This window comes from Orcinus orca, chromosome 5, assembly GCF_937001465.1.
Source record: "Orcinus orca chromosome 5, mOrcOrc1.1, whole genome shotgun sequence".
Classification (NCBI taxonomy): Eukaryota; Metazoa; Chordata; class Mammalia; order Artiodactyla; family Delphinidae; genus Orcinus; species Orcinus orca.
The window spans coordinates 66033820-66059302 of NC_064563.1; the positions used below are offsets into that span (position 1 = coordinate 66033820).

Genomic DNA, 25483 nt, shown 5'->3' on the forward strand with positions numbered 1-25483 from the left:
GTGGCTGCTGGTCATGGAACGACAGAGGGAGAAGAACTTGTTTTCCCTAAACAGTTCCCACTCGCGCATAGATGTTAACACAACCCTTTCCAAACTGTCTCATACCCAAACTCCATTTTCAGTCTACTCCTCTCAGCCCTTTTACTTACTGATTTACATGCAGAAGCTAACATGCTCCAAGGATCTCTGATTCAGATGGCCATCTGATATAACAAGCTTTATTAGTACAATGGGACAGGGGGCTATTTGCTGAGCAAGTGAACACTCGTGATTCCAGGGACCTCTAGGAGCCCCACAAAGGTACCTGGACCAAGCCCACCTCCCTGTTTCTGATTTCTCAAGCCAAGGTGGGGAGCCTGGGGAAGGAAGCACCATACCTGTAACTGGTGGGTAATGAACAGAACCGTCTTCGACTTGAGGTGCTTCTGGATAGCACTGTTGAAGATGTGGTTGCCCACGTGGGCATCTAAGGCACTGAGGGGGTCATCCAGGATGTAGATGTCTCGGTCACTATACAAGGCCCGGGCGAGGCTGATCCTCTGGCGCTGCCCACCACTCAGGTTGGCTCCGCGCTCGCCAATCTACAGGAGCCCAGAAAGCACGGGAAGCCTCCAGCTCAAGTCCAGAACGATGCTCAGTGATCACCCCAGTCACCTCACATCTCCCCCACCCAAACCAGCTTCTTCTCTTCACCTCCCCACCTGGATGAAGTGCTGCCATGTCCTTCAGGGCCCACACGGAACTGGGGGGGCATCAGCCCGGATGCCCCCTCCCCTCCCACCACCATCTGGTTCCTAACCAATCCTGTATCTGAGCCTCGACACGCCCTCTTGATGCCCCGCTACAATCCATTCTCCATGGGCAGAAAGACCTCTCCAAAACACAAAGCTGACCATGTCCCACCCTTGCTTAGTCCTAAAGAACATAATCTAAGCCCCCAAATATGGCAGACAAGGCAGGCCCTTTACCACCTGGTTTCCCAGCAACTCTCAGTCTCCAGTGTCAATCCCCCTTCCATACCCTGGGATCTGAGCATTTTCAGTTGTGTGTCTATTATGAACACACACCACCACTGTCATGCCTTCTCCTATACTGTGTCTGCTCAGTTCTGGTGTCCTCTCCTCTGTGAAGTCTCCCCTCCCCCTCTCCACTAACACCCAAAAGAAAGGGGACTCTTTCATCAGCCTATTTTGTGCCTATTTGTCGGGATGTCTCTCTCGATTGTAAGCTTTTTGAGGACACAGACTATTGTCCTTTCCTTTTATATTCCCAGTGCCCCCAGCAGCTTCTGCTCATGCAGCCGGCATATAACAAGCACTTAATAAATATTACTAAATAAACGAATGAAAAAAAAATCAATTGTCAAACGGCAACTGGCTCTGTATCTTTAAAAAAATCTTATCCTTAAAAAAAATTCAATTAATTCAGAGGTTTTCAAATAAGAACATGTATGAGAATTACCTGCAGGGCTTGTTAAAACATATTGTGCAGCCCCACCCTTAGAGTCTTGGATTCAGTAGGTTTCGGGTGTGGCTGAGAATCTGCAGTGATGCTACTGATTTGCTGCTAATCAGGGGACCAGGATCTGAGAACCAGTCAACTAATCAAACCATTCAAATCTGGTTTGAGGGCTTAAACTGAAGTCAGCTGAATAAAAGAGTCAGCCCCAGAAACCTCCAGGACAGGTCATGGGAGGTGAGTGTCAACACTGAAGGCACTAGCCAGTTCCAAAGACAAGCCTCTGGGAACTGTTCCAGGGCAGAGAAGCAAAGAAAGGCGGGTTTGTGCTAAGGACTCTTTCTTTCTAGAGGGAGAGGCCTCTCTAGAAACCATGTGTGAGTAAGGAAGTTGGCAGAATGAAGTTCAGGGGAAGAAGCTCAACAAGCACATGCTTGACTTTGGTTTTAAAAATGAATAGGGTAGGGGCTTCCCTGGTGGCGCAGTGGTTGAGAGTCCGCCTGCCGATGCAGGGGAAGGGTTCGTGCCCCAGTCCGGGAAGATCCCACATGCTGCGGAGCGGCTGGGCCCGTGAGCCATGGCCACTGAGCCTGCGCGTCCGGAGCCTGTGCTCCACAATGGGAGAGGCCACGACAGTGAAAGGCCCGCATAACGCAAAAAAAAAAAAAAAAAATGAATAGGGTAGAAAACATGAATTCTGAACCAACAATGGGATTTTGTTTAAAATCCACATGACATGAAATATTTATATGCTTAAAACAGGTAGTGTTGGGGCTTCCCTGGTGGCACAGTGGTTGAGGGTCTGCCTGCTGATGCATGGGACAAGGGTTCGTGCCCTGGTCTGGGAAGATCCCACATGCCGCAGAGCGGCTGGGCCCGTGAGCCATGGCCGCTGAGCCTGCGCGTCCGGAGCCTGTGCTCCGCAACGGGAGAGGCCACAACAGTGAGAGTCCCGTGTACAGCAAAAACAAACAAACAAAAAACACAAAAAACCAGGTAGTGTTGATATTCCTGCCCTAAGGACCAAATGCTTTCCTAACATAAAGTCCCAGAGAAAGTAAAACTCCCGTGTAGGTTCTTCTCCCATGCATTTAAGATGCACTCCTAGGAGGTGGCTCTGGCATAGCCCTGCCACCTATCTTCCAGAATCCTCTCTGCTGAACACCCTGGCCCACCAGGGACAGAAGACTTGTACCTCCGTCAGGTCACTGTTGGGAAGGATAGCCAGGTCAGGCCTCAGGCAGCAGCTGTTCAGCACAGAGTTGTATCTGAAGGACACAAAGAGACCCAGCATCAGGGACACGGTTGGGGTAGAGCCTGCTGACTCGGGCTGTCTGTGTCTCACACAGCCAAGATGAAAGCATGACAGAAACCAAACATTCCTTGCCTTTCTTCATCAAATGCCTTCCCAAAGAGGATGTTGTCTCTCAGAGTGGCATTGAGGATCCAGGCCTGCTGCGCCACATAAGCGAAGGTTCCATTGACTGCAATGCTGCCCTCTAGAAGTGACATCTAGGGAAAGAGACACCATCTAATGGCATCACAACGCAAAACCATCACCCTAAGCCAGCAGAACCCCCGACATTCCACAGCGGAGTTGAAAATCTTGGCAATTTCCTTGGATACTTTTTGAACCCAAATCTGGACCTCACCTTTGTTCCACAGAGAGCAAAGCTACAGCAGTAGCTACAGCGGTCAAGAAAATCAAAGTTCTCCTTGCTTACGTGTGATGGGAGCCCAGCATAACCCATGACTTGAATGAACAAATACTTCATTCAGCAACCCATACGCTACTTTATTATCCTTTTTTCCTAACTGCAAACTGTTCTAATTGAAGGAAGCACAAGCAGAAGGCCCCTGCAGAATTCCCCTGGGGAGTATGCTGTAAAGATTTAGAGCTAGTCCCTGCCTCAAGATGAGCGCAGGTCAACTCATCCACAGAATTAATACAGGCTGTTGGCTACAGCAGCTGCTTCTGTAAAATGAAGACCAGAGGGGAAAAAAATTCCAGTTAGACATCAACTAGTATTGCTGAGTATCTACACAATGATGACAGACCCTCCCCTCCAACATGAAGAGACTACATGATGAGCCATGTGCTTTGAATTGTGTTTTCCATTGCAGTGGTCGACATGAATCGATTTACCCATTTTATGCTCTTTCAGTGTTCCTTTTGGAACTAACAGTAGACGTTTGTCTTGGGTTAGGAATGCTATAGCTTGAAACAGTTTCATTAACCAATCTGCACATACAAGTTTGTCCTCTCAAACATGGTAATGCACAGTGTACACACACAGGCCGTAACGCAGTACCACAACTGCCCCCAAACAGGTAAGTACACTGATAACGCACTCAAGTGTTCAGAAACCCCCTGAGGGTCTAACTGTGGAAATCCAGCTCTCTCGGCTGCTACAGTACAAACACCCCACACTGCAGACCGCCAACAAAGAGTTACACTCTAAAGAAGCAGGGCTGACCGGTATTCCCAGACTCTCTGTCAGAGAGAAGGCTGTCAGGATTTGATCCAGAAGCAAAGACCCACTCATTTTTCAATTTAACTGCTGCCCACTAACCCTTCCTTCCCCTTCACTCCACCTGTATCTCTCATCACTGGCCCTGAAATCTGGCTGATGATCAGAAATTACACAGGAGGTCTTTGGTTTTTTACGAAGACCACTGGCTGAGCCCAACCACTGTACAGCCTCATAAGGCAGAAGCGGGTGTGGGTGGGAAGCTGCACCTCCAGATGATTTGAATACAGGCTTCCTCAGACCACCCCGGGCACCACTGCTCTAGAGGAGAGCCACAACTCCATCAACTGTGACAGTGACGCTGAACAGGACCAAATATTCCACAAAACAATCTTCCCCAGCCCCTTCTCCCATTTGTTTAATTTCCTCAATATGGAAAAATGACTCAGAGGACTTCATCCACCAGGAGGAATAACCTTAAGTTTATCCTCATCTCACCCAACAAGTCAAGCTAGTTTAATCCAAATGCTCACAGCCTTCTTCTGGGCCCTCTGAGCACTATTCACTCACTGCCCTGTGCTGTGCTTGTGTGTCTAGAAGGCCCAGCACCCCAATCAGACCATGGACACTCCTCTTTTTTTTTTTTTTTTGGGGGGGCAGCGCCACGTGGCATGCGGGATCTTGATTCTGCAACCAGGGATCAAACCCGCGCCCCCTGCAGTGGGAGCATGGAGTCTTAACCACTGGACCTCCAGGGAAGTCCCAGACCATGGACTCCTTGAGGGCATAATTCTTTCAATGGTTAGGCTGAAAACGGAGTGGGTCTTTACTTCTAGATCAAATCCTGAAGGCTCTCTCTCTGAGAGGGAGGCTGGTGAGGCTGGTCCATTTGTTGGCAGTCTGCAGTCTGTCCATCCCTTACTTCTGACATTTCCCAACACACTGTCCGGCATACCTATGGCACTCAGTAAATACATGCTGAATAAAAGAAGGCAAGAGAAACAAATGACTCCAGCTGGGTACCAATCAGTCATTCAGCCCCCTTCCAGATACAGTGCTGTTGTTAAGGGGTAGGAAAGGCAGGGGGCGGGGTATGATACAGACCTAGGGTCATTTTGTTTCCACCTTTCCTGACTCTCTTCAGGAAATAAGTTCATTTTTCCTGAGACTCTGGCTAAGCAGAATCCAGAGAAAGAAGCAGAAAATGCCAAGGACAATCACAAAATCTTACCTGGCCTAAAATGGATGAAATGAGAGAGGTTTTTCCACTTCCCACACTGCCACAGATTCCAACCAGTTTACCCTGAACAAAGCACACGAGAGAGGAAGGTCGTTAAAGCACTACTGACCATTCATCTCTAGGACTTCGGATTTCTTTGAAGAAAAAAATGTTAACGACAGTCCATCACTATGGGAATGTCATCCTGAGGACACAGCAAGTCACTTACCTCTTTTCTCCCTCATCAGCCACCCACGTCATAGGGTTTCTGTGGGGATGCACTGAGGTAACAGATGTGTAAGCCTTTTGGAAAAATTAAATATGTGACAGACATTAAGGTATCCCACATCACTTTTAGAAAGGCCTACCCCCTTTCCTACTTTGTTGGTAACCCATGCTTTTTGATAACTTGTTTATTTTTCTTGTTGTTTTTGGAAAAGAGGACAGGACTCTTGAAAATTACTTTATTTTCATTTTATTTTATATGATTTTTTTCTCCAGGGTCTATAAATCATTTTCATAAAAATTATGTGCACTGTGCACTGTTGTTTCCATTTTTCTACAAAACACCTCCAAGAATCTGAGGGCATATTTTTACCATCAATCCCACATGAAAGTGGAAAACCAAGCCTGTGATTAACTGAATATCCTCAGGCAAAATGATGAGTTCTCCATGGGCAGTGTTAAACGTTTTCAAGAACAGACATGATATTAACAGGGCCACTTGTTCAGCAACACTCTGTTGCCTCAAGACTGGCAGCGAGGAGAGGCACGGAGAGTGGTGGTGTGGAAAGAGCGTGGATTCTGGAGGCAGACAGGTCTTGATTTGAATCCCAGCTCCACCAGCACTTTCCAATTGTGTGGACTTGGTCTTATTACTTAAATGAATACTGTCTCTCTAACTGAGCTTTGAGCAACTTGGAAGGAGCCATCCTTGCAGGACCAAACACAGTGTCTGGTACTTAATAAAAGTATAATGGACAAAGTTTTTGACATGGTTCAGGAAGTTGAAAGATTACAGCCCGGTCATGATGAGGAGACCAAGTCACAGGCTCAGACTCTGCTCAGGTCGGTCAGGTTAAAACAGAGAAAACGCTGTTCCGATGACTAAATGGTCACTAAAGATGTCAACAATGAAGTAAGTGCCTGGGGCACAGAAGACATCAGGTGAATATTAACTTCCTACCTCTTCCCTAAAGGGGGGGCTGGGGGAATTGTGGTATCTCTTCAAATAGCTAAAGGTCTGTCATGTGAACGTGGATGGTAAAGGGCAGAAGGAGGATCAACAGATAGAAAGGAGAAGAGTAAATTTCAGCTGATTACAAGGAATAATCCTCTAATAGAGCTGATCAGCGATGTGATATAGTTGCCTCAATCAAGATAATCGTTATTAAATAAGGAGCCTGCTGTTAAAAGTTAATTGAAGTCTGGACTTCCCTGGTGGCGCACTGGTTAAGAATCTGCCTGCCAATGCAGGGGACAGGGGTTTGAGCCCTGGTCCGGGAAGATCCCACATGCCGCGGAGCAACTAAGGCTGTGCGCCACAACTACTGAGCCTGCGCTCTAGAACCCGCGAGCCACAACTACTGAGCCCGTGTGCCACAACTACTGAAGCCCGTGAGCCTAGAGCCCATGCTCTGCAACAAGAGAAGCCACCATAATGAGAAGCCCGTGCACCGCAACGAAGAGTAGCCCCCGCTCGCCACAACTAGAGAAAGCCCTTGCGCAGCAACAAAGACCCAACACAGGCAAAAATTTAAAAATTAATTAATTAATTTTTTAAAAAGTTAATTGGAGCTATAAAAACTGACTTGTGTGCCTGCCAGGGATGAACCATGCTAGTTGTTGCAGGTGGTCTCATAGAGGACCATCTCCCCCAGCTCTTATCTATAGCTTCCAAGAGCTGGGAGCTTTTTGTTTTCCCTTTAGTCCAGCTCTGGATCTGTGTAACAGGCCTCACACCGCATTAGTACCCCCTAAGCCCACTTCCAATTAAGTAGATGAACATTCCTTACCACCTCCATTACCACCACCCTTGGTCCAGAAAACTCTTATGTTTTTCCTTGGTTCTTCTCACTTCCCTCCTTGTTTCCCTACATACTCTTCTGAATCCAGAAGCTAGAATGATTCTCTTCATACGTAAGTCAGATCGCATCACTCTTCTCCTCCAAACCCTCTAACGGCTTCTCTATCCATTCAGAGTAAAGCGGAAATCATTCCAGGAGGCTCTGGCACCCCAAGCCTCTCTGCCCTCAGCACCCTCCCCTCTCTCCCATGCTCACTCTGCTCTTGTGACAGGCACGCTGCACACTCGGGGCCTTTGTGCTTCTGTTCCCTCTGCCTGAATGCTCTTCTTCCTCCACGTATCCATATGGCTTGCTCCTTCAAGCCTTTGCTCAAATACAGGCATACCTTGGACATATTGTGGGTCTGCTTCCAGACCACCGCAGTAAAGCAAATATCGCAATGAAGCGAGTCACACGAATGTTTTGGTTTCCCGGTGTAGATATAAGTTATGTTTACGCTATACTTTAGTCTACTAAACGTGCAATTACATTATGTCTAAGAAAAACAATGTAAATACCAATTTAAAAACACTTTATTACTAAAAAATGCTAACCATCATCTGAGTCTTCAATGAGTCATAATCATTTTCCTGGTGGAGGGTTTGAAATATTTTGAGAATTACCAAAACGTGACAGCGACATGAAGTAAGCAAATGCTGACGGAAAAATGCCTACAGGCTTCCTTGATGCAGGGTTGTCAGAAGCCTTCAATTTGTAACAAATGCATTATGCCTGTTATTACTTTTTTTTTTCTTTTTTTGGCTGGGCCGCATGGCAGGTGGGATATTAGTTTAAATGAGGCCTCCCTTAAGAGGCCTATTTAAATTGACCACACCTGCTCCCCCCCCCCCCCCCAGCAAGCACTCTATCCCCTTTCTTCGTAGCCCTTTTACTTGTTTACCATCTATCTTTGCTCAGAAGAAGGTAAACTCCAGGGGGGCAGGGATTTGGGCCTATTTGGTTTTTCACTGCTCTATCCACAACTCTGTAACAGTGCCTGGCAGGGAGCTGGCACTCAAAAATGGAATGAGTAGATATATATACACCTGGGACCCTCTGGCTGCTGCAGCCCTCAACATGGCGCTGGCTCCCAGTCACATTCTGTATTTTAAAAGCCTTAAACCTGAAGTGTCTATGGCAGCCACTCTCTATAGGAGGACCTGTGGGAGACTCTAGTCCTGTGTTACCTGGGCCGTGACATCATATACCATAACGATCCTTTCCTTAAAAAATAAAGTTACGATAGAATTGCTGAGCACAGCATCACTGAGAGTACCTATTATACGTCAGGTTCCGTGCTATGCACAGCCCAGTGCTAATAAGAAGCTCACGCAGAGCTACAATAACTAGAAATTATTATTACAGCTCACATACAACTAAATCAAATCTATTCAGGGCAAAATTGTGGAAAACCCGCTCGAATGCTTCATTTCCTTGCTTATAAAATGAGTATCTCATGAGAGCAGTTGTTATTCATTTCTATTGTTAAATGCCTAAATATCCCTTCTAGAGGTGGAACTGGTCAGATCTGCTCTTTAGTTCAAAACCACTCCCAGAGAGAAAGCCCTTTGCTAAAAGGACTGGCAGCTGCCTACCCCTGCCAGGATAGACACCTGGTAGATGGTTACCTCTTCAATTTCCAAGTCGATGTTGTACAGCGTCCTCTGCAGGCGGAGGTTCCCCAGGTGGGTGTGCTTGCCCTCTTCCTCCTCAGGACTGGGCCGCTCGTCACTGTCCAGGAGGAGGTGGCCCTTCTGCTCTGCCAGCACCGCCTGATGCTCAGTGGGCTGCAGCTGCCTCACCTTCTCTTTCTTGCCCCTGGCAGCCCTCTTGTCTTTTTTCGTTTTGGGGGTCAGCTTGGGTGAGTTCTGGAGACTGGAGTGGGAGGAGTCCCATGCCAAGGTGGCATTTTTCATCTCTATCGTGATGTGAGGGCTGGCTGGTTTTTTCTGTATCATGTGAACCTCTTCCATTAGAAACAAACTCTGATAGGAGTTGTGAGAGAGGTGCAAAGATGAGACACTGGATCAAGACCAGGGAGACAAGCCTAGGGCGTACACTCACGAAGCAAAACACATCAGGCTATACAGTGGAAGGAAGCTGAAGGGCAAAAGGTAGCTCATTAGTGTAGCCCAGCCTCAGGCCCACGGAGAGGTCACGGGAGTGTGGGGACACCCTCGGGATGGACAGGGGCCTACTTAACTGGCCCAACACTCGACGCTACCAGTTACATGCTAAACTACTCTTTCCTTTTCCACCAGTCTAATGTGGGCCAAGGGCTATTTAACTGACTGGTCTGCAGCCCCTGTTCTCACTCATGAGTCGCTGAGTAGCAGGTAGTAAAATGCAAGCAGGGAAACCAAAGGGCAGCCACGCTGCTCCCCTGCTCAGACCCTCATCACTCTGTCTGCCTTCCAGACCACTCCTGCAGAACCCCCAAGCCTAGGCACTTCCCTCGTGCACATGTCAGGGGGAGAGGCAGAGCTGAGATTGTGACCAGGCCTAGCTCGCTCCGGTTAGAAAGGAGTACCTAAGGTTCTATTGACGGCGGAGTACATCTTCTCGCCAACAAGTTCTCATGTCTTCCAAGTCCTGCCTCGGAACTTGTGAGAATTCAAACAAAGGGCTTGCGTGGAAGGGAAGGGTATCTCCCTCGGAAACATCCTTGGGAAGAAAGAAAGACTCTTCCCTCCCACTCATTCCCCAAGTCCCACTGAGGTATATCAGGGCAAGAGAAATGGAATGCTTGAAAAACTAAATGTCTCTGAAATTAGATCTGAAACAGTGACCATAATAAACCTCTGCCCAGGACCAACATGTGCCCATGACTTTGAACCCACTTCTGACACCTCCCTTAACCCAGTGATATTCCCTATAGGGTGCTATCCCAGTTGGATTCCCAGTACGATTAAAATTTTTTTTAAACGTTAGAAAGTCTTTAGAGAAAAGATGGCTTTTAATGGCAGGACTCTTTGCTTAGTTACCGAGAACCCCTAACTATTTTGAAGTTTGCAGGTGCTATTAAATGTACCATATAATCCCCTTGCCTAAGAGCAAGCTCTTTCTCCTAAATCCTAAGCTTGCTCTTTGCATCCCTAAATTGCCCCGTCTCCTATCCATTCCCAATCCCTGATCTTCCCAGAAATGTCATGTTTCTAAATCTCCTAGATAATCTTCACTCTTGGTCAACCTTTAAAAAAAGTAGTGTTTTTTTTAAAGTTCAGTTTTCTGAAAAGAGCCATTGGTTTCATTTGCTCAGAGCCTTCCTAAGAGACTGGGCTGAGAATAACATGCGAAATATTCTGCCCACCTTCACAGAGTGAAACCATATGCTGACAGAATTCCTATCATTTCTCTCTCCTAAAGAGTTACTAAATGGGTCTTGTAGGCCTCATGCACTATAAAAACTATGCTAGTGTCTCTGGCTTGCACAGCTCGTCCACACTTTCCCTTCCCACAGGCTCCCTGCAGCCCCTCACTCCTCCCAGAAGGATTTCAGCTTCAGGTCACTCTGCCTGGACATGCTGAGGCACACAAGCGCCCCACACACCTAAATTTATATCTACTTGGATTTGCACCTGCGAGGACAACAGAATCTTAGAGATACATAAACCATAAACCTCAACTTTACATCAAAACACTACTCTCACTCACTGAAGCAATCAAATCAGAATGTATCTTTTGAGCAGAAGAGGAGAGACTACTCATAGGGTTGCCAGATAAAATACAGGATGCCTAGTTAAATTTTGATTCCAGATAAATAATGAATAGTCTTTTAGTATAAGTACGTCTCATGCAGTTTTAACTGGGTGACCTGTGTTTTTATTTGCTAAACCTGGCAACACTATACTGGTGACTGTCTTATCAGAAAAGTTACAAGGTGGCTTCTCACTGCCTTTCTAAAGTTATCATCCTCCCAGAAGTGGAGGCGGGGGCGAAGGAGGAGATTTGCCAAGAGGAATTAGCTAGAATGAGACTCATTCTCATGAGGCATACAACAGAGCTGGGGGTGATTTTGCTTCTATTATTAACTCTGAAGCTTCCTGGATAGAGGAAGGATCTGTAGCGTGAGAAGCCACCTGCTAAAACAGGTTCTCACTAGTAAGTGAAAAGAAGAGAGCTCTCGAGAAATAAGGGGGTTGGGGTGGTGTGTGAACAATCTGTACTATAAATTCCTATTCCTTCGTCCAAAATGCCACCAAAGCCATTCACTAAAAAGGACAGAGAAACAAATAGGGGGACAAATTTATGCCCAAAACATCTGCCTTAGGGGTGGACATTCTGCTTATCACAGATAATTTCAACTGATCTATCTTCAAGTTCACAGACTTCCTTTGTCACCTGCATTCTGCTACTAAGTCCATCCAATATATTTTCAAATTTTGATTAATATATTTTCTTATCTTAAAATTTTTTTATTTGGTTATTTTCTATATCTTCTATTTCTCTGCTGAGACTTTCTACCTTTTCATTTCTAAGGTCTTTTTCTGATAATTCCAACATTTGGGTCATCTCAGTATCTAGACTTTCTTTGTATGCAGAGTAATGTTGGATTGTATCCTGGGCATTTTGAATATTATATTATGAGACTCTAGGTCTTGGTTAAATCTTATATAAAATGTTGCGTTTTTCTTTTAGGAGGAAATTGATCCATTTAGGATGAGCTCTGGTCTGCTTCCTGTGGGCTGTTATAAACAAGACAACAGGCCCCAAATGGAGTCACTTATGCTAAGCCCCATGTCACCAAACTGAGACTTAACTATAGTTTCAGCTCTCCCAGAAATGGAATATTAAACAAGTCAATCAGGAATCACCTGATCAGCACTAGTTAGGTAACCTGCCTGATAGACCCCTGCCATCCCCTAAAGGAAAGTAACCTTGTAATAACCAATGCGATTTTCTGCCTAGAAGAACTTCCTTGTTCCTGCTCCCTTCTACCTATAAAAGTCTTTCATCTTGTACAGCTTCTCGGAGCTCCTTCTGGTTGCTAGATTGGATGTTGCCCAATTCATGAATCACTGAATAGAGCCAATAAGATTTTTTAAATTTACAAAAAAAAAATCTGCGTTCTTAAAAACTAGATATTGTGCGTTCTGCAAAATAAGGCTCTGATTACAATTAGACCATTTCTTTTCACGTGGCTCTGGATCTTGGCCTTCTAGTAGCCAGGCTGGGGCGAGGGAGGGCTTGGGGCTAGGGTCGGGGGGCACATTCTTGAGGACTAGCTTTCTTGACCAAACAAAATTCACCTGGTTAACCATAAACAAGTAAAATATAAATAAATCTTGGGAAGCTATTCTCCATGCTTCTTAAGAGGAAAACCCAATTTGTTTTCTGCTGAACACCTAAGGTGATGATATTAATCCCTCAAACACCTGAGCTTCAAGCCTTCAAGACCTTGCTTTTGTATTGCTCTCAGCAGCCAAGAAGAATTAGCAGGAGCTACTCTCTGCAGTGGCTTTGTCAAGAGAGTCCAGCCACACAGGTGCTGGACATTTTTTTTTTTTAAGTATTAACCACTTTCAAATATCTATCTCCCTCCACCCTCCCAAATATATCTACCTCTTGTATCATGTATTTGTATTATTCTGAAGGCACAAAAAACACAGTCAAGGCACAATCAACTAACCACCTGCAAGGAAAAAAAAAAACCCTGATACGTACTTAACTGCAGTTCTCAGTATGATCTAGTCTTATGACTATTCCCATGTCACTGCATTACCTGTATCATGAGTGGCAACCACAGGGCAGGGAAAAGAATCAAAAAGAGCTTATTCCCGACAGTATTTTGGTAGAGGTAGATGCAGATCAAGGTGAGAAAAAGCTGACAGCCTCCTGATAATTCTAATTGCCTAGGTTTGAATCACTTAAAGACCCAGTAAATTATAACATATATCCATGTTAGGTCCAGGCAGAAGGGACTAGCTCTGAAGGGGAACACTGAAATTTTGGAAGCCCAGAACTAGGCTGTCTACAAAAGGTAAAAATTCATATTTCTTTGAAAAGGTCCCCTGAGCCTCCTCCACTGCCCCCTTTCTTACCAACTTGCCGAAAGGCTAAAGGTGAAAAAAGCCAAGTGCAGCCAGCCCATGTGGCCCATTGGAATAAAGGCAGCAGTTAGTTTTGCCACAGCTCCCGACACGGAGGAGGGAAGGGAGCCACTTACCTTAAATCTGTCGACAGCAACGGATGCTTCTGAGAGGGACTTTACTGAGAACGGTGTAACTTTCAAAGCAAAAGTCATGGAATTGAAGACAGTCACCACTGTGAAAGCCTGAAAATAGGAAAAGAGAAGAAACTGAGCCTGATGAGGCTATGCGACTAAAGTAACACGACGTCATCAATTTCCTTTCAGGTTTAAGGAGGGCTGTAACTTGACTGTCAAATGTTGGTAAGAGTCAGATATATTTCAGATATATATTTTTTAAGGTAGAGTTTTTGAGACCTCTAATTAAAATTCTCAGTGAATCTGAATCAAACAATGACCTGTATTTTCAGAATTAAACCCAAAGTTGTAAAACAACCCGTACACTTATTTGTGCACTGGGGCTAAATCCTCACTCTTCCACTTCTCAGATTAACCGCATGAATGAAAGAAATCCAAATCTAGTCACCAGAGGACCAGAGCATCTCTATATGTGGTATTTCTAAAACGTCCCCAAGCCCTGAGGGCTCACTGACCTGTGCTGCTGTCAGATCAAAGCCAAGGGTCATGTGAACAGAGAAGGTCACAACACTGGCGATCACCATCACAATGGGAGCCACACCGACGGTGATGCTCTGAAAGTACCCGGCTTTTTCCAACATCCGACGTTCCTCCTCTCGGATTTCTAAGAATAAAAAGCAAGCCAGTTTCTAAAAAGCAAGTCGAAAGAAACCATGGGATATTGCTCCTCTGTCACCAAACAAGACTTGGTAGGTCTTCAGCCACCATAGGTTTTAAAACGACCCTGTAACATTTACGATGCAAAAAACTAGGTCAATACGGCCATCAATTACAATCACAAAAGCTGGCACACAAGCTTGAGGTTTGAAATGCATCAAGTCACAGGAATGAATCTAACAGAAAACAGTCACTACTTCTCAGTACAATGATCATCTTCTGCCTTAGTCTAATTCTTTTTGCAAATTTCTTTTGTTTAAAAGGAATGAACACATGAATCATATCTGCTAGTGGCAGTTTTGTTTGCTTCCCTGGTTGTTTATTTCTAGGTTAAGTACTTATAAGAAAGACTATACAACGGTAATGGAGAATTAAAAAGGAACTAAGATTTACTAGGGTGTCTACTGTATGTATGTTGGTGCTAGAATAGAGGCTTTCACACAAGAAGCAGTAAGGGTGATTGGAAGAAGATGAGTGAAATACAATTTTTGTAAGCAGAATGATTTTTCTTAAATATTTATAAAACTGACAACCTTATTATCAGAGCAACCATGGAGTACAAAAAACCAGGGAGTAAGAGGTATGACAATAAAGCGGTGAGGTATTTTCAAAAAATTTTCAAACATAAAAGCAATTTTTCTGGGAGACTATGAACTGACCTTTAAAGGTATTACCACTCTCCCAAACACTGGGAAATATATTGAGAGCCAGCTCTCAAGTCATAGTTTTAAAAAATTCAACTCATTGCTTTAACATGTATCACATAACTTGCCCAAGTCTATAATGAGCAAGGATGCTCTTTTCAAGCTAAAACACACAGGTAAAGATACCAAAGTCAGGGGCTGAAGGATGAGTGGAGTCACAGAAAGAAGATTATAAAACTGAGAAAATTAGAATCTGAGAGCCGGAAGGGACTATCATTGGTGACCCTGCCAACAGGTTTGGCAGATGTCCTGTTAGCACCCAATTGTTCCATTCTATTGGCAACAAACTCACTACTTAAAGAAGGAGCCTAATCCACTGCTGGATGCTTCTGACCACTCATAACTAAAGTTTATGAAGTGGACACAATGTTCCTGAAGGTTTAGTCAACAAACCAAGCAGTGAAAATAAAACAGCTTCCTTGATCTGAACACTGTATTTCTATTCAACCCAAAATTGCACCAACTTTTAAACTTCTTTTTACTTTTTTATTTTTTGGCCACGCCACACAGCATGTGGGATCTTAGTTCCCTGACCAGGAACGGAACCCACACCCCCTGCGGTGGAAGCGCGAAGTCTTAACCACTAGACCGCAGGGAAGTCCCCTGCACCAACTTTTTAACTGGATCATATTCAGGTTAGCTCACTGTGAGATTATGGTCAATGAACAGCCATATCTTTTATATTTAAATTAAATTTAAATGTAACTATGTCTTCTCATTTGAACTCTAAAGTGCCTTTAAATATTTATTTTATTTATTTATTTATTTATGGCTGTGTTGGGTCTTCGTTGCTGCGCTAGGGCTTTCTCTAGTTGCAGCAAGCGGGGGCTGCTCTTTGTTGTGGTGCGCGGGCTTCTCATTGCGGTGGCTTCTCTTGTTGCAGAGCACGGGTTCTAGCCGTGTGGGCTTCAGTAGTTGTGGCACACAGGCTCAGTAGTTGTGACTTGTGGGTTCTAGAGTGCAGGCTCAGTAGTTGTGGTGCACGGGCTTAGTTGCTCCATGGCATGTGGGATCTTCCCGGACCAGAGCTTGAACCCGTGTCCCGTGCATTGACAGGAGGATTCTTAACCACTGTGCCACCAGGGAAGTCCCCTAAAGTGCCTTTAAATATATTTTTCTTAAATTCACCTTTTTTAGGGCCCAAGATTTCAACTTTTGTTGAGATCTTTTGGAATGCCCAGCTAATGTGCTAATTATTCCTCCAAACTTTGTGGCATTTACATACGACATGTTTATGTCTGCAATGAATTTACGGATCAGGATCGGGGCAGGCACTGAGAACCTTGTGACTCAACACAAATCAATTATTTGAAAAGAAACCAAATTAAAAACCCCTGTGAGTGAGTGGCAGAGCGAGGCCCAGAGTCCAGCTGTCCTGACCTCCAGCCTAGCCCTTCTCCCAGCACTACCCCCAGGGTCTCACACCCACCTACCCGTAGTGCGCATGCACGCACAGAGTGGTGGGGGCAGAAGTGGCGCTCTCAGCCGCCACTTGATACTGTTTTCTGTGATGTCCTCATGGCCAGACCAGAAAATTACGGGCTGGATGAGAGTATAGATAGGGGGCTTTGAAACTGAATGAATTACTCATAACCAGCTGAGTTATCTTGGGAAAAATCACAATTTTCTCAAGTCTCAATTTCCTCATTTGTGAGATGAGGTTATGGGTGCCAGTCTCTAAGATCCCTATCAACGTAAAGCTCATAGGCTAGTATTAAGGACATAAGGTATTATGATCCTATGACATTAGGATTCCCAGGAGCTAATGTGCTCAGGAAGCACAGAAGCCAACATCCTTCTACCATTTACCCATATGAAGTCTTTAAACTCACTTTGTACACTCTGAGAGAATGCTTTGACCCAGGCATACATTTTAATAAATTTAATGTAGGTAAGGACTTCATTCATCTTCTGGACACGGTCATCTGTGATGGTCACACATTTTCTCCTGAAATATGCAGTGATCCGTGATACAAACATCTGAAAGGAAAAGCGATGTCATGCCAAATCACAGCTTATTCAGAGTTAGAACCGTCTAGTCTCTCTGGGAGATAAATCCGCTTAAGGTTATTATAAATAAAGTGAGCATCCCGTGGTTATACTGCTTTTTAATAAAAGTGGTCTATTAAATGATAATCAAATAGTATTTGACTCTTATCCTGTGGAAGAAAGTTAAGACAAGTAAATATTTGTCCTCAGAGTAATCACAGATATCTATGCTACCAAAGGGAAGCGGGAGAGCCATATTAGTTAGCATCACCTTGAGGTGGCATGACTCAAGCTCTCCTGCGTTACCTGGGGAAAGCAGGGTTCACCTGATGACCTCCTTCACTCACACTCCCTCTTTTTAAATCTCACTTAGGAGCGACTGCCTTTATTCAAGTGACATGTGACGTCCTCTGAAGTCAAAATGCTGCCTGTATGGATTGAACACTGTCTAGCTCTTTCCAGACATTTCCAAACCAGGTACCTGCTTAAAGGAAATTTCCAATCAAGGATGTGATACCTCGGTGGTGCCTACTATATATAGCCCAGTGGAAGTAATTCATCTGAAGAGAAGCTGCCAAAATACGGTAAGGAAGCTTACTCACCATTGCAGGATAAAAGAGGATAAAAACAGCTGATCCCAGGAAGCCTGTTGGTCCCAGAATAATTACATTATAAATCATGCCCAAGATGGCAATAACAGGTCCTCCAGCCAACAGGCTGCCAACGGCAGCTGCCTCGAACATCCTCTGTCCGTCGTTGGAGCACAGGTTGATGAGCTACGAGACACAAAGAGCAGTGAGTGGACACTGCGAGGACGCAGGCACTGCCTCAGGAGGAAGAGGAAGGACAGAACGGGGACCCAAGGGAAGGAAGAAGCTCAGGTTGGGAGCTTTCTCTCTGCCCTGAAGCCAACACCCCTCGCTCACCTCACCCACGGACTTCTCCTTAATGTTCTTCAGCTTAAGGATCTTCTTAAACGCCATGGTCAGGATGGCCCCCCGCAAGCGGACCCCAGTTCGGTAATTCAATGCCCACGTCAGTGCAAGCGACCAAGAACGCACGATTTCTGTCAGGAGGAGGCCCAGGACTAACAGCAAGCTGTACTGGAGGTTAGACTCTGTGTCCTGGGTGTACTCCAGGAGGTGTTTCACCACGAAGGCCTACAGGGAGAAACACACACCACCGTCAGCTTCTCCACGGCACTCACACGCCACGCCACAGTTTTATGTTAAGTTAGAAAGAGGAGGCAGCTCCACTGTACAGTGATAAGTGCCTAAGCAGAGAAAGACCTTCTCGGAGGACCAACTATTGCTGACGGCCCACCTGCAGCTATTTACGCAGAGCAATTTGCAGGAGGTAGGTCTAATTTGAAACTTTCTTCCTTCAGGACACCACCAAAACCCATACTCTTTCTAATGTAACATAAACCGGTCCATGAGCTGAAATTCATTCTCAACACACGGTCATTAAAAAGTATATATTTGACCTTATTTCCAGTATCTCCACACAATGATACATTTCTTTACATGAAATTAAGACCCTTTTTTTTTTTTTTTTTGGATCGTTTCAAACGTGCTTATTTGATAAAAAGGAACAGTGTACCTACAGTTGGACTGGGGAAGAGTGAGAAGTGCATTTGCAAAACATTCCTGAAAATAAACATCGGCAGTTTAATAGTACAGAAGAGAGCAAACAAAGCTGACTATTCAAAATCCAGAGACCCTCCCCAGGGCCCTCCCACACTCCCCGCTCCCTCCCAAAAACAAAAACATGTTACCTCAGGTAGCACATGTCTAACACCACCTGCAGGGAGGGAAGGCAGCAGCCCCCAAGAACCACCGAGTGCCACCTCCAGCTCTGAGGTCCTGCAACGCCGGAGCACACACTCACACGAGGCACATTCAGCAACAGGATTAAATACCAGGAAGTGGGAGGTAATGTACTTTTATTGAATATGAAAAAAATAAAAAGTACCATCTTCAAAGAGCATCTCACAGACACTGTACAACAGGAGGAGCATTGCGGTAACATACATGGGAACATACAGAGTCGAGTTATACAGGGCTAGCCAGCCAACAGGTCTGGCCTCGACTGTTGTTTTAACTACACACAGTGGAAATTACAGCATAGAACCAATATCTGTTTCCAGAGTCCGGAGTAGCGCATCAAGCTGACAGCACTTAATCGGTTAGGGCTCCTGAAGTTGCAGTTAGCCTGCAATAGAGGAGATTCTCCAGGAATAAAGACCTTGCTGCTAAGGAAAGAGAATTAAAAAAACAAAACTGAAAACTCCCCAAAGAGTTGGCTCTGCTTAAAATCACTGGTCCTATTGGTTCACTAGGCTGTGAGGAGTGACCTCTGCTCAGGAGGGAATACAAAAATCTAGGCCTCAAGGAAAAATGGGTGGCATCCTTCAGAGTCTTTTCGAGTCCTTGCAGCTAAAGTTGATCTTGCCAAAAATGAAACAAAACAAACCACAACAAAAGAAAGCCAAATCAATCCCCCTCCCCGAAGGAAGAAAATAAAATTAAGGAGAAACCCATTCACCCATCTACACCGATCCTTATAGCAAAGGGTACTATAGCTGGAGACCAGCGCTTGAATGACAGATAAAAATGGAGGCCAGAAGCAATTGTCCTGAAGCAGCTAATGCTGAATTCCAGAACCCAGACTCTCTCTGGGTAAATCGGTATTTCTTGCTTTTCCTGAGAGGAAATTAATATCAGATGTCGACTAGATCCTAAGAGATTCCCACCAATCAGATTTATGTCAAGTCTCAGTAAATAACCTGATCAAATAAATAGGAGATTTCAGATTCCAAGAACTATTGTATCCCACCTCTCCCCTCCCTCAGATTTTTAGGTTTTATATCCATTGCTTGGGTCACCACTGCATACAGCTGGGTTGTTGGTTTACTAGCAAGAAGATTGGCTTCTTTTCCAGTATGCAATCCAAAATGTGGAACTGAGTCACTGAGTGGCAGGGTCAAAACCCCATTTTCCTCACGTGAAGCAACTCAGTAAGATGGCGGTGCAGTAAAGCATTTTCTCACACACCTCGGCACTGACGGAGCAGTCTCCAAAGGAAGGCGTGAAAGGACAGCAGGTTGTAGTTTGGGGTTCCTTCCTTCCCATACCTTTATTGTGCCATTTTTCAGCACCAGGTAATAGCATTAGTACCTCCCAGAGAGGAGGAGCAGAGGGAAGGTGAAAGACAAAATGAATGCTTACACTATGCAAAACTTTCAAAGGGGAGGGAAAAGAGGAAACAGCAGATTAAAGAATTTCCAACACATAGGGGTTTTTTAAAAAACAATTACATTTCAAACCATTTTGTATGGAACAAAGAAAAAAAAAGGTTTTCATGAAAAATCTAACCAAAATTTCGTTTTAAAAGGTTACAAATTAATCATTTAAATTTAAACAAACTGGGAGAAAACTTGAGACTGTCAGCATAGTTGTCTGGCTGTGGAAAGCATTCCCAGTGAATAAACATTACCTTACCTGAACTCTTGGCGAGAGATTCTGCCCAGCTTGACTCTCTCATTCTGACCGCAGAATACAGCCATCCTGAAAATTCTAAAGAACAGCTTCTGTCACTGGTTCCACTACAGAGACACTCCCCCCAAATCCAGATCCTGACAGCATCAAGCAAGCTGCAGCTGGAGAGAGGTTGGAAGGGTGGGAAACTTACCTCTCTAGAGGCTTTTCACTGTCCTTTCCCCAAAAGGCCCGTGAGCAGAGTTAGCATTCACCAAGAGATAGCACTGCAGGAGGGAGCCGTCTCTTGCAGATCTACAGGGCGGATGCTAATTCTTTACACACAAATCATAGGTCAGGCCTGGTCTTTTAAAACTGTTTTAATCCAAGAAGGCCACAAATCACCTCTGCAAGTTTAGCCATTTGGTCACTCATCGTAGGTCAGGACCATACCCTTAGGGATTCTGGCTCTCCATTAACACTATGGTGACCCTTGGACACCGTGCGCAGAGCAGTGGTCCACTGGCATCACTGAAACCTTAGATCGTCTTGATCATTAATGTCCAGCCCCAGCTGGCCAGCAGTTAAAAAACAAAACAAAACACAGTCACTTGATTGTGTTTTATTTGCTCTGCATATGGCTACCAAGGTTCAGTGAGACCTGAGGGGAGAGTAAAAAAATATATATGGTATCTGGGGAGTCAGATCTTACGTAGATTTCTGTAAGAACAGACTAAGCCAGTTTGAAAGCCTCGCCGTATGAGAAAATGTGCAAATCTAAAATGGATGTTCTTCCAGAGGATTTAAATCCACAGATGGAAGGTGTGCTCATTGCTAATACTAATCGCAAACCCGATCCTTCAAATTTCCAATTAAAAAGAAATTTGTCAGAATTAGAGCTCCAAAAAAGAAGTTTTCATTGCTTACAATTTGAAATCTTTTTTTATTAACTAGAGACACTGTGGATGGGACCATTGCTTTCTTGATTGTTCTAGGGGAAAATCTCCCAAAGTAACACAGGCCTTAAGGTGCTCTTCCTCAAGAGGGTGGAGAAAAGGAAAAGCGTGCTGCTGTCTTCCTATTAAAGGAAGGCTCTCAGCTTTCCCTGGCATCTAGAAGAGTTTACTAGAGATTAGTATTCCAGTGCGCTGTGCCTTAAAAGAGAGATAAAGGAATATGCAGATGCTCAAGTGAGTGACTGTAAGGCCCCCCAAGCTGAACAAGCATAAGAAACTTTTTTTCCCAAGTAAAAAATTAAAGTCCCAACAATCTATGGAATTTTTGGGGGGGGGAGGTGGGAGGAGCCAATTAAATTCTTGCGTTGGCCGAATGGAATCAAGGAAGCCTGTATACCGTGCTACCCAGCTGCAAGAATTCTTCCAAAGATCAGAGCAGCCACCAGCCCTGTAGTGAAACAATGACAGAAGCTCTTCTTGGGGGAAGCTGGTCCTATGAAAACGTTTGCCATTTTGGTCAGTGACATGATATTCAGTTACATGGTCCCTCTTACTTAAAACTTATACAAAAGTATGTTAGTTGGTCAATGAATAAGAAACCCAATACCAGAAAAGTAGTGTTCTCTGCTCCAGAAAAGAGATCAAAACTTTTAAAAGGCATCAGACATTAAAAACAAAAACAAACAAACAAACAAAAAAACATAACAGAAAAACTGCAAATTAGTTTTACCTAATCACCATGCACCTTAGGCCCATACTTACCAAAACCATGACCCTCCAGCTTACCCACACACGGAAAACGCACAGAATAAGGAGTACTACGGCTCCGATGCCTCAAGGCAAATATGTAGAGAATAGATTTAATCAAAGTCTCAAGGGTAAGGCAGCACAGCAGGTGTAAGAAACAGGTGTCCAGAAAACAGCGTGACCGTCACTCTTCTCCCCTACTCTGCTTCAGCAACACTAGGAAAACCAGGGCTGCAACCCCAACACCTGCCACACGGTTTACACTATAAACCAGAACTTGAAATGGACTTCAGGTTAGCCTCTAAGAACCTCAACAGTCCTCCAGCTTCTTGAGGGCTCCTGTGCCACAGAACCGTCAAACATGTGACAACTCTGCCCCCAGACCTTCAGTGTGTCACCAGCACCAACGCGACAGCCTACGCCACACAACACTGCTCTCGGCTGCTCACGGAACTGTGAGACACCTTTCCCGAACCGGGACTGTCGTTTCGTGTCGATACGCCGCAAAGCAGCGCGGCCCTGGGCAGAGCTGGAGTCATTCAGCTTCACCCCCACCCCAGGGAAGCAAGCCAGGTCCGCTTCTCCTCTGGCAACACAGCCCCCTCCTCCTTCCAGTTCTCACAAACCACCATTCACCCCAACATCAACTGCGCCCTTGCAACAGACCTGGAGGCATCTCTAAGGCTGCTAACTAGCCCAAAGGTGAGGGCAACCCCTGCAACAGAACAAGAAGGTTACAGCTGGCCATGGCTGGGGCCCTGGAGACTGTTAGGAAGGATGGTTAGGACTTACTGGTCCACTGAAGCCAGCCAGCTGCGTGATCATCAGGCACACGATGGAGAGGATGAGCCTGGTGCGGCAGAAGGTCCACACAACCCTCCGGAGGGAAGCATCGTCTGGCCCAACTTCATGCAGCTCTTCTTGCCACAGTCTCTCTAGTCTTAACAAGGGCACATGTCCTCCGTCACACATCTCCCCAGGGAATACGCAAACCCCCCCACCCCCACCCCCACCCCCCACCCCCCCAACCTCCCTCCTGCCACCATTCACACCAGTCTCTCCTTTCAAGTTATGTACAGTCTTCACCTTCTGGGGAAGAAAGACCTTTCCTGGGTAACTACATATTTACCCTGTATAGGGAGCCTCTCGGGATTCAGAAAATGATGAGAACGAAAAGTCTCTCCTTCCACCCAGAAAAATTATCCCTGAATAGAATCTGCCTGTGGATAAGAACTTCCTTCCTCAAGGGTCCCCAACCCTTTCTGAAGGATCCTGTGGTAAAATGCAGAGTCGTAACTAGATTTTAATCATGACAATCGGCTACCACAAAAATGTATTCTGTCACAAGGCAGCAACATAATCTCCCTGCAGACTCAGGAAGAGAAGCGGGGCTGAGAGAGAGAGAGAAAGCCCGTGGTTAAAACAGGATTAAAGATGATATAGGAGATAAAGCAGAAGAGCAAAGGGAAAGTCACCCCCAGGCTACCCTCCCTCCATAGGATAGCTCAGATCCTAAAAGGACACAGAGCTCTGGACCTGACACTGCTGGACCCACACTCCTAGCTCAGGCCCTACACAACCAGTACGTGGGAGATGAGGGTGGATCAGAGACGCCTACCTTCTACAGTTCACCTCGGAAGACTCGTGCTTGGACAAAGACCACACGTCCTCCATTAAGAGCTCCCCCTTCTTGTGGGCTATGCGAGCCAGAGGAGAAAGCCAAGAAAAAGTCATACAGGAGAAGAGCCCAGCATTGTCCACTGGGTGCTGGTGTCTGAAGACAGAAAACCCAAAGCACAAAATTGTCAACACACGTGGAGAGGCTAGCCAACACTTACAATACAATGTTTAGTATACAGAACTCCTGGCAAAACCCAGGTTTTCCCCAAAGAGTCTAACCTTAGCCCGAATTTTTTTGGTGCTTCACAGACAAGCCACTAACCAGCAGAACCTCTTACTTGGAAGTGGTCCGGATGGGCTTCAGAGCACTTAAGCTATGATGGTACTTTCCCTTGGGATGTTCCTCATCCAGGATTCTGAGCTGAGAATGCATGGAGGCATCCAGGGAAAGGCCCTCAGCTCGGGCTGCTGCTTCCAAGGCATCTTGGCAATCCAGCTGTTTCAACAGATAGGGAGGGAAGGCAAAAGCACAATTAAGGAACAGTAGAAAAACAGAGAACACCAAATCTGCCTGACATTAACAGCTCAAACTGCAAACCAGATTCATCTTACCCAAGAAATCCCAAGGGTCAGTAGGTTAAACACTAACTTGTATGATATGAACTTGCTAAGGAACATTAAACCAGATACTTAAAATTTCTAAACTAACAGACTTCATTTTTTGAGTACTTTCAGAAAAAATTGAGCAGAAAGTACAGAGAGTTCCCATATACCTCCTCACCTCCCCCCTCTCCTCCCCCTGTTTCCTCCATAATTAACATCTTGCATGAGTGTGCTACATTTGTCACAACTGACAGCCCAATACTGATATATTAGCACTAACTAAAGTCCACAGTTTACATCATTATTCACTCATTGGGTTGTATATCTTAAAATTTATATTTTTATCACTAAAATGTTTTATCTTTCATTTCCCAATACAGACTGAGAGTCAATTACTACACTACTAACTGCAAATTCTATTGCCCATTTTCTATGGCAAAAACTTCACAATCCCCCCCCACTCCCGCCTTATCAGCCCTGTCATGCAGAAAAAGCCAGGATGCACACATGCCTCCTCTCTCTCTCTTATCAGCAACAGGGAGAGCAGAAGCGGGGCTCTCACCCTGGCTGCCCCGCTAAAGAGCTCCTACCCAGACTTCTGCAGCATGAAGCAGAGAGTCTCATGGGTGGAAATACAAAGTTATACATATTTTACTATAAAGTTTACAAGTACCAATTAATCATATTAACAAAAATGCGTATAATTCAAAGTCTGACTGTGGCAGAAGAGGGTGGACCAAAAATCTGGACACGTCTACGCCCGTTTACTCTAAAAGTAACCCAAAGTCACTTAATTTTTTAAAAAGTTTATTGAAGTATAGTTGATTTACAATGTTGTGTTAATTTCTGCTGTACAGCAAAGTGATTCAGTTATACATATATATATATTCTTTTTCATATTCTTTTCCATTATGGTTTATCCCAGGATATTGAATATAGTTCCCTGTGCTATACAGTAGGATCTTGTTGTTTATCAACCAAAGTTACTTTTGCAGTTACTGTTGCAGAAACATAAGCATTCTTTTCCTCAAGTAAGGATGATAAGGACCTTATGCTTTTCTCACATTCTCACAAATATTTCCAGCAATTATTGTGAACTAGCAAGAAAGAATAGATCCCCAGATCAAGAAAAAGTTAAGTGGTGCAGCACCTAACACACTGTGCCTCACACAAAGTGGAGTCTCTATTTTGACACACCACCTCTTTTACACACAAAACAGAGGCAACTCAAATATTAAGGATTTGTGCCTGGGGGTCACCTGCATGCCTATGTGGCTCTCTCCTCAAA

At 45.0% G+C, this 25483-nt stretch overlaps 1 protein-coding gene across 7 annotated transcripts in view; it reads right to left on the reverse strand.

Moving 5' to 3' along the window:
- The window catches only part of ABCC5 (ATP binding cassette subfamily C member 5), an 88590-nt gene that overhangs the window by 37060 nt on the left and 26047 nt on the right, over positions 1–25483 (reverse strand). For 4 of the 7 annotated variants that reach the window (XM_033403145.2, XM_004278411.4, XM_033403146.2 and 1 more), the window contains exons 3-15: positions 23931–24088; positions 23591–23746; positions 22765–22912; positions 17717–17950; positions 17393–17566; positions 16634–16781; positions 13896–14044; positions 13381–13488; positions 8843–9199; positions 5161–5232; positions 2846–2970; positions 2654–2726; positions 378–581 (exon numbers count right to left, since the gene is read on the reverse strand). In XM_033403145.2, the coding sequence (XP_033259036.1) occupies positions 378–581; positions 2654–2726; positions 2846–2970; positions 5161–5232; positions 8843–9199; positions 13381–13488; positions 13896–14044; positions 16634–16781; positions 17393–17566; positions 17717–17950; positions 22765–22912; positions 23591–23746; positions 23931–24088 (2106 nt within the window). Of the gene's footprint in view, positions 1–377; positions 582–2653; positions 2727–2845; positions 2971–5160; positions 5233–8842; positions 9200–13380; positions 13489–13895; positions 14045–16633; positions 16782–17392; positions 17567–17716; positions 17951–18718; positions 20369–22764; positions 22913–23590; positions 23747–23930; positions 24089–25483 lie in introns of those variants that run through there. The other 3 variants (XM_033403154.2, XM_033403153.2, XM_033403152.2) reach the window with 3 other exon arrangements.